This window comes from Hoplias malabaricus, chromosome 16, assembly GCF_029633855.1.
Source record: "Hoplias malabaricus isolate fHopMal1 chromosome 16, fHopMal1.hap1, whole genome shotgun sequence".
NCBI lineage: Eukaryota > Metazoa > Chordata > Actinopteri > Characiformes > Erythrinidae > Hoplias > Hoplias malabaricus.
The window spans coordinates 10,977,864-10,987,659 of record NC_089815.1 but is presented as its reverse complement, the minus strand read 5'-3'; the positions used below and the strand labels follow the sequence as shown (position 1 = coordinate 10,987,659).

General features: G+C 37.8%; 1 protein-coding gene across 1 annotated transcript; it reads right to left on the bottom strand.

Moving 5' to 3' along the window:
- Window positions 1-44: 44 nt before the first annotated feature.
- Window positions 45-4,495, bottom strand: slc7a6os (solute carrier family 7 member 6 opposite strand). Its single transcript, XM_066647366.1, has 5 exons — window positions 4,067-4,495; window positions 2,474-2,794; window positions 1,758-1,961; window positions 729-864; window positions 45-550 (listed from the first exon to the last, which is right to left on the bottom strand). The coding sequence occupies exons 1-5, from the start codon at window positions 4,265-4,267 to the stop codon at window positions 432-434; spliced, it is 981 nt and encodes a 326-aa protein (XP_066503463.1). The 5' UTR covers window positions 4,268-4,495; the 3' UTR covers window positions 45-431.
- Window positions 4,496-9,796: the final 5,301 nt, after the last annotated feature.

Sequence of the window (9,796 nt, the reverse complement as noted above, 5' to 3'; positions counted from 1 at the left end):
CATCACTGCCCATTAAAAAGATTCATTTGTGAACCATGCTACTAACTTTGAAATCTTTATTTTTTTTTGTTTATTGTTTTTATACACATCTACATATTTACAGATATTGTCACCCTTTGGAAATGGAGAATGTTGAAACAAACACACTCAACAACACAAATCAATCCACACTTAAACTCAGAACTTCTACCATACTTGGCCTGTCCACACTACCATGCACAACAAACAGTCGCAGAACAACGCAACGCCACAGATTATGTCATTCATCTCACTAACACACAATGCGAAGCACCCCACGCTAATATAGGCATCAACTACCACACATTCAACTTGAACACAACACCACACAGCTTCATGTGAGTAAAAATGGCCCCTCACTCACTCCGAACACACACACACACACACAAACAAGCACACAGTGTGTTTTAGTTTCAGTCGGAATCAAAGTCTTCTCTGTCTTCATCTTCATCGTCTTCCAACTCCTTCATCACATCCTTACGGTAGCGTTCCCAGCTCCGCCGACTGTAAGAGTGCTCCTCACTCCAGCACCCTGGAAAAGAATGACAAACACTAAAGTAATATTTTGCCTTCACATATGCACACTAAAGAAAACAAAGCTGGAGAACTATAAATCAGATTTTCCCTGAACTTTTGCTTCAAAGGTAGCAGAGGTTTGAAATGCTGACATGGTTTACTCTTTTTAAAAAAATCCCTAAGGCAAAACACACCTCCATAACGCTCTTCAGCATCACTACCATCTTCACTGTCCTCCTCTTCTGGATAGTCATTCCTCCAGTTGCGCTCCTCATTCTCATCATCCTCATCATCATACACCTCCTCTTCCCAAGCAACTTCCTCAGGCACCTGTAAAAACAAACGTCCATGACGTTCACTGTGGCGTTTCACATAACCGTAGGTGTAACTTTCAGATGTAACAGGATCTCAAACATGAAGTTTATTCATCATATTATTATTATTATGCACCAATAACAGTTACTGAGTCCTAATACTTAATATAGTATTTGCAGAAATCTGATATGAGTAGTACATCTTTTTGGGCAAGAGCACCTCCTAAACACACAAAAACATATGTAATGCACAACGCAAATCATTGGCTTAAAATTTCTCCTACTTGGTACAAAATACACCAAGGAAACCCACTCACACAACTGGAGGGCACAGTACAGATCCTTTGATACATGCATGGGAACCCAGAACTTTCCACAACACCCCCAGAGGAGCTGTGTGTGAACGCAAATGTCCATAAGAGTTGTTACAGACATTAGTATATTGTGAGTCATTAATGCCCTAGTTCATAGGCTGTGTAATACGTTACTAGAGTTGGTAATGTTCCAACACTTCACTGTGAATATGTACCGTGCCTCCTGCACTCGCTACACGGGCGCCACAAAGAATAGTTCCATCTGTGAGAATCCTTCTGACATTGAAAATCTCTGGCTGTAAGCTGTGTGTGTGAAAGGGCAAACCCAGGAACCTGATTCTCCAGACATTTTACATAGTTGTTATGTGAAAACAGCTCAAGTGTTAAGACATTATTTGGACTACAAAATGACAAACTACGCAGGTTCATCATCCAAGGTAGAAAAACAGTGTTTACACAAGACTAGCTGTAGTTTGAGCCTTAGCTCATTCACTGCAGCCACTTTTACCATTGTCTATATTTGGATTCCAATGTACATCTGTGTGAGTAGCAGAGAATAACAAGAATAAACATATTTTTATTACTGTCCACTCACCAGCTCTCCCTCCTCTGTGTAGGGTCTGACTGACAATATGTCCTGTATCCAGCCTGGCGTGGCAGATTCCTGGTAGTACAAGTCGTACACATAATCATCTTCTTTCTCACGATGTCCCGACCCAAGTCCATCCGTTGACACGGTGAGCTTCTCACGAATCATCTTCACTGAGTTGCAAAGGATTGTCTCTGGGTCGGACATATTCTGGAGGACAGAAAAAGTTGGTTAGCTGACAGTTATTAGGTCTATCACAACCATGACTTTCTAGTTCACAACTGGGTAGTGGTTTGTTAAAAAACCAAACCAAATGTGTGATTATTCATTTTGATTACAAACTGTAATTTTAGTAGCTTCTAACTCCTACAGATTTAGCTCAAATAAACTATATTATAATATATTGTAATATATAAACATATTACAAATTTTTTAAGGCACATATGTCAGTGAAGACAATTTGTTTTATTAACATGCCTCAACACAGTGTATGCACTTTATTCACATTTACTTTATTGCAAAGTTGAAGCTTGATTGTAAAAAGCTACCCAATTTGAAATAAATGCTCTTAAAAAGCTGTTTTTATCGTATTCATAAAACATGGATTGCAGTGTTGTACAACAGGTTATGCTCTAAATAGCACACTTTGAGACCAATTTACAAAATGATTGTCAAAAAAAATAAGGTTTTATTTCCACACTAATTGCACAACTAATCTTCACCTTGCCAGGAGCTTTCTTATCCTCCTCATCCTCTTCGTGAACAATGTCAAACACCTGCACTTCTCCCAGAGAAAAATAAGGATCCGTCTCTGTCTGAGCATCATTCTCCTGGGCTTCTCTCTCTCTCTCTGGTCTTGGTTCTGCTGGGAGCCCAGTTCGGTGGCTGGAGAGGATTCGGTAGCGCTCCTCTCGCCTGGTGCTCCATTTAACACTGCGCAGGTCACCAATGATCCTTTGGGAACTGCCTTGAGAGGGGCGCAAGGCATGGGCCAGGCGAGGGCGAGACAGAGCTTCACGGACATGTGTCTGGACTGGAGCATCCTTTGGAAAGATAAGAAAAGGCATAAAAAGCTCATCTGAGGTTTTTTTTTAAAAAAAACAAAACAAAAAACAACAACAAAAAAAATTCATTGTGTGAACCAATAGTAAAATAATAAAACAAAAATTAAATGCAGAATTCTGTTACTGAAACTTGAAAAAGAGCCATTTATTACATCAGAATGCTTCATATACTTATGACTTTGTATTTCATATTTATGACTTGGTATTCTATAACAATGAGTTCCTTTTAAGGACCCTCTAATGACTTAAGATAGAGCTCTTTCTAATCACTATGGAGGTGAGATATTAAGAGATTAGAGGGTCACAATAATGAGAAAATGTAAATAGCTATATATTTCAAGTGTCAGAAACAGTCTTCCATAAAAAAAATAAACCAACACCAAAACTTTCAATGACATTCTGGCCCTTTAAGAGCATACCTTTTTAAATTATAACCAAACAACCTTAAAAGACCCTCTCTCTTTTAAACCTTGTTAATATGTCTGTGAGTTGTTTTTTTATATGATAGAATACATATCATTAGCAGTCAATGACTGAGCATGTATGCTTTTAAACTGCTACAGTTGTTAATCGATGACCATTGGGGGGCTAATATAAATTGAATGAAAACAAAAGAGTTATTTGGATAATATTTATTTAAAAAAACCCGTAAAACATAGCAACCGCTACCCTGAAATGGATTATGTAGCAAAGATGATGGTGATGTAACATATAGTATGAAACTAACACGTTAAATGTATAAACACTTTATATATCTAGCATATAACGTTAGATAACTTAAATATAAATACAAATATATATTTAATATATTACGTTAAATTTATCAGGAGCCTGACGTTAATTCACTTTTTCGAATTGCTCATTCCACCTTATATGTTGTCTCAGCTAACGTTACAGACTGGCGCCTGGCAGAGTGGAACTGCTGTAAAATTTAAGGTGGAACAGAAAACCCGAACGACTCTGGCGAACAGGGGCCAAGTTCTGTTTGTTGATGTTTCTTCAAACGACTGAGTTAGCGACCGAGGCTAACAAGCTTTGATATCGACTGAGAAAAGCCTCTTCATACTACAACAGCAATAATAATCATCTTAGTTTTTAACCCACTAGTTAATGTTAAAACTTAAACGGAGCTTTCTAAATTTATTGACACGTGAATACGTGCTATCTGTAGTCCTCGGTTTTAACCTGAGAAGCTGTGTTTGTAGAGGGCTTACACAGAGTTCATACAACAGTAAAGCGCCTGTCCGTTACCTGTGAAGAGACCGTGGCCACAAGTTTAAAGACGGAGTTCTCGATGTCTCGGGGCTCGGGCTCTGGAACGGGCTCGCTCTCGGCGGGCGGCGGCGCGGAGCCGCTCTCGGGCCGGATCCGTTTGCACGCGAGCAGCAGCGCGTCCGCAGGCTCCGTGCCTCTCTTCCGCTTCACGCGGAGAACCGTGGTGCTCGGGTCCATGGTGAGAAACAACCCTGACTGATGTAAAGGAAAGAGAGAGATTTTAAACCGCTAACAGGTCCCTCGGCTGCTCTCAACGACAACAACAATCACAAACCGCTTGCCCCTTTCTCTCCTTTCTTTATTTATTTCAGTCCATCACAGTCTCACGCGCTCTCTCTCGCTCACACGCCCTCTCTCAGCGAGACCGCATCATCGCCGCCTAGCGATTCGGAGCCGGCCAACAGGAGCATCGACACTGGCTGTAAATACGCACTAGATGTTCTAATTAGTACAAATACACATTAGAACAGGAGTGTCAACCCAGATCCACGGAGGGCCGTGTGGGTGCAGGTTTTCTTTCCAACCACGAAGAAGCCATACCTCATTCCACCTGTTTTTAATCATTGGATCTAATCAATAGATCTTGACTTTCAGTAGTAGGGCTTTTGGGTGGTTGAAAAGAATATATTTTAGGAATATTATAAGCAGAGTTGCGCGGTCTGCTGAGCAACTGGAGTCAAGCTATCCGCACTTTGGAAACTGACGGTCAAGCCATCCGCGCTTCAAATCCGAATGCACGTATAGGCGCGTCATTACGGTTTTTCATTGCGGAGAACACCACATCCGCTTTGGGACAGATAGAGAGTCTGAAATCCGCGTTTGAGCAGCGATGTCTCTGTTACTAAATAAATGCACGCGTTTGAGCAGCGATGTCTCTGTTACTAAATAAATGCACGCAATGCTAAAATGGACTAAATGGGCTAAAATTAACAAGCCATTAGGAATATATTTCGTTTTAAATCTCTTTAAAGAGGCAAAACACGCTTTGATTATTTCATACATTTACGTATTTTTTTTTACTTTTCTATAAACACTTAACTGGCTTTGAATAGTAATCCTGGTGGACATGTAGAAATACAGATTACATTTTACTGTCATTAAACAGAGGGAGCTCACTGTATAATATTCTCATGGATTTATACTGAATACCTACCAATATGGATTTCTCAAAAATTACCCATAATGCCTAAACCATTCAACTGTCATTAAACAGAGGGACCTCGAGGCTATTACCTTTATGATTTTGGTAGAATTTCACTGTGTACTTTTCTCATAAACTCATACTGAATATTACCAATATGGATTTCTCAAAGATTACCCATAATGCCTAAACCATTCCACTGCCATTAAACAGAGGGGCCTCTTGGCTATCAGCTGTATGATTTTGGCAAAATTTCACTGTATACTTTTCTCATAAACACATATTACATACGTACTGATATGGATTTCTCCAAATTTACCCATAATGCCTAAACCATTCCACTGCCATTAAACAGAGGGGCCTCCTGGCTATCGGCTGTATGATTTTGGTGTAATTTCACTGTGTACTTTTCTCATAAACTCATACTGAACATTTACCAATATGGATTTCTGAAAAATTACCCATAATGCCTAAACCATTCCACTGTCATTAAACAGAGGGGCCTCTTGACTATTAACTGTATGATTTTGGTAGAATTTCACTGTGTACTTTTCTCATAAACACATACTGAATATTACCAATGTGGATTTCTCAAAAATTACCCATAATGCCTAAACCATTCCACTGTCATTAAACAGAGGGGCCTCTTGGCTATCAGCTGTATGATTTTGGTAAAATTTCACTGTATACTTTTCTCATAAACTCATACTGAATACATTCCAATATGGATTTCTCAAAAATTACCCATAATGCCTAAACCATTGTACTGTCATTAAACAGAGGGACCTCTTGGCTATCAGCTGTATGATTTTGGTAGAATTTCACTGTGTACTTTTCTCATAAACACATATTACATACGTACTGATATGTATTTCTCAAAGATTACCCATAATGCCTAAACCATTGTACTGTCATTAAACAGAGGGACCTCTTGGCTATTACCTGTATGATTTTGGTAGAATTTCACTGTGTACTTTTCTCATAAACACATACTGAATATTACCAATATGGATTTCTCAAAAATTACCCATAATGCCTAAACCATTGTACTGTCATTAAACAGAGGGGCCTCTTGGCTATCAGCTGTATGATTTTGGTAGAATTTCACTGTGTACTTTTCTCATAAACACATATTACATACGTACTGATATGTATTTCTCAAAGATTACCCATAATGCCTAAACCATTGTACTGTCATTAAAAAGAGGGACCTCTTGGCTATTACCTGTATGATTTTGGTAGAATTTCACTGTGTACTTTTCTCATAAACACATACTGAATATTACCAATATGGATTTCTCAAAAATTACCCATAATGCCTAAACCATTCCACTGTCATTAAACAGAGGGGCCTCTTGGCTATCAGCTGTATGATTTTGGTAGAATTTCACTGTGTACTTTTCTCATAAACACATACTGAATATTACCAACATGGATTTCTCAAAAATTACCCATAATGCCTAAACCATTCCACTGTCATTAAACAGAGGGGCCTCTTGGCTATCAGCTGCATGATTTTGGTAGAATTTCACTGTGTACTTTTCTCATAAACACATACTGAATATTACCAATATGGATTTCTCAAAAATTACCCATAATGCCTAAACCATTCCACTGTCATTAAACAGAGGGGCATCTTGTCTACCAACTGTATGATTTTGTTAAGATTTCACTGTATACTTTTCTCATAAAGTCATACTCAATATATACCGATATGGATTTCTCAAGAATTACCCATAATGCCTAAACCATTCTACTCTTATTAAACAGAGGGACCTCTTGGCTATCAGCTGTATGATTTTGGCAAAATTTCACTGTATATGCTTCGCATAGATAAGAAAGATATTTTCTGAAGCCCATGGGAAAGGACCTTGTGCATTTTCATATCATATGGCAAAAGCATTTGAGTTACAGTTGTTTTTCTGTGATGCTTGGAAGGCAGACTGCACAGCTGTTTTTAAACAGAATCTGGAAATACACAGTAATTCAAGTTCTTCATAATTTTGATAATTATTAACGTTCAAGTTGTTAGGATGTTGGAGTTGGGGGCGTTAGAGGTGGTTTGGTATTGGTTGGAAACTAACCCTAGCTGTCTATGTTTTTGAACATAACCTACATGACAACCAATCAAATGAGAGCATCTATCCGCTACAGAGCAACCCAGAGTACAGCATGCCATACTTATGTAACTGTAGGGAAGAGACCACTGATGCAACAGCAGAATATATAGTGCCTTGCGAAAGTATTTGGCCCCCTTGAACTTTTCAAACTTTTGCCACATTTCAGGATTCAAACATAAATATATGAAATTTTAATTTTTCTGTGAAGAATCAACAACAAGTGGGACACAATCGTGAATAAAATAAAATATCAAATAAAAAACTGAAAAGTGGGGCATGCAATATTATTCGGCCCTCTTAATAATATTGCATATTTTATTTTATTCACGATTGTGTCCCACTTGTTGTTGATTCTTCACAGAAAAATTAAAATTTCATATATTTATGTTTGAATCCTGAAATGTGGCAAAAGTTTGAAAAGTTCAAGGGGGCCAAATACTTTCGCAAGGCACTATATATTCTGCTGTTTCATCAGTGGTCTCTTCCCTACAGTTACATAAGTATGGCATGCTGTACTCTGGGTTGCTCTGTAGCGGATAAATGCTCTCATTTGATTGGTTGTCATGTAGGTTATGTTCAAAAACATAGACAGCTAGGGTTAGTTTCCAAACAATACCAAACCACCTCTAACGCCCCCAACTCCAACATCCTAACAACTTGAACGTTAATAATTATCAAAATTATGAAGAACTTGAATTACTGTGTATTTCCAGATTCTGTTTAAAAACAGCTGTGCAGTCTGCCTTCCAAGCATCACAGAAAAACAACTGTAACTCAAATGCTTTTGCCATATGATATGAAAATGCACAAGGTCCTTTCCCATGGGCTTCAGAAAATATCTTTCTTATCTATGCGAAGCATATACAGTGAAATTCTGTAAAAATCATACAGCTGATAGCCAAGAGGTCCCTCTGTTTAATAAGAGTAGAATGGTTTAGGCATTATGGGTAATTTTTGAGAAATCCATATTGGTAATATTCAGTATGAGTTTATGAGAAAAGTACACAGTGAAATTCTACCAAAATCATACAGCTGATAGCCAAGGGGCCCCTCTGTTTAATGACAGTGGAATGGTTTAGGCATTATGGGTAATTTTTGAGAAATCCATATTGGAATTTATTCAGTATGAGTTTATGAGAAAAGTACACAGTGAAATTTTGCCAAAATCATACAGCTGATAGCCAAGAGGTCCCTCTTTTTAATGACAGTACAATGGTTTAGGCATTATGGGTAATCTTTGAGAAATACATATCAGTACGTATGTAATATGTGTTTATGAGAAAAGTACACAGTGAAATTCTACCAAAATCATACAGCTGATAGCCAAGAGGCCCCTCTGTTTAATGACAGTGGAATGGTTTAGGCATTATGGGTAATTTTTGAGAAATCCATATTGGAATTTATTCAGTATGAGTTTATGAGAAAAGTACACAGTGAAATTTTGCCAAAATCATACAGCTGATAGCCAAGAGGTCCCTCTTTTTAATGACAGTGGAATGGTTTAGGCATTATGGGTAATCTTTGAGAAATACATATCAGTACGTATGTAATATGTGTTTATGAGAAAAGTACACAGTGAAATTCTACCAAAATCATACAGCTGATAGCCAAGAGGTCCCTCTGTTTAATGACAGTACAATGGTTTAGGCATTATGGGAAATTTTTGAGAAATCCATATCAGTACGTATGTAATATGTGTTTATGAGAAAAGTACACAGTGAAATTCTACCAAAATCAAACAGGTAATAGCCTCGAGGTCCCTCTGTTTAATGACAGTACAATGGTTTAGGCATTATGGGTAATTTTTGAGAAATCCACATTGGTAATATTCAGTATGTGTTTATGAGAAAAGTACACAGTGAAATTCTACCAAAATCATACAGCTGATAGCCAAGAGGTCCCTCTGTTTAATGACAGTGGAATGGTTTAGGCATTATGGGTAATTTTTGAGAAATCCATATTGGAATTTATTCAGTATGAGTTTATGAGAAAAGTACACAGTGAAATTCTACCAAAATCATACAGCTGATAGCCAAGAGGTCCCTCTGTTTAATGACAGTGGAATGGTTTAGGCATTATGGGTAAATTTTGAGAAATCCATGTTAGTAATATTCCGTATGAGTTTATGAGAAAAGTACACAGTGAAATTCTACCAAAATCATACAGGTAATAGCCAAGAGGTCCCTCTGTTTAATGACAGTGGAATGGTTTAGGCATTATGGGTAATTTTTGAGAAATCCATATCAGTACGTATGTAATATGTGTTTATGAGAAAAGTACACAGTGAAATTCTACCAAAATCATACAGCTGATAGCCAAGAGGTCCCTCTGTTTAATGGCAGTGGAATGGTTTAGGCATTATGGGTAATTTTTGAGAAATCCATATTGGTAATATTCAGTATGTGTTTATGAGAAAAGTACACAGTGAAATTCTACCAAAATCAT

Excerpts from the sequence above, each read along its gene's own strand:
- slc7a6os (XM_066647366.1), bottom strand. The coding sequence starts at position 4,267 with ATGGACCCGAGCACCACGGTTCTCCGCGTGAAGCGGAAGAGAGGCACG. Across the intron at positions 1,962-2,473 it reads ATAAGAAAGCTCCTGGCAAG|AATATGTCCGACCCAGAGAC; the intron begins GTGAAGATTAGT and ends TCTGTCCTCCAG. Across the intron at positions 865-1,757 it reads ACACAGAGGAGGGAGAGCTG|GTGCCTGAGGAAGTTGCTTG; the intron begins GTGAGTGGACAG and ends TTGTTTTTACAG.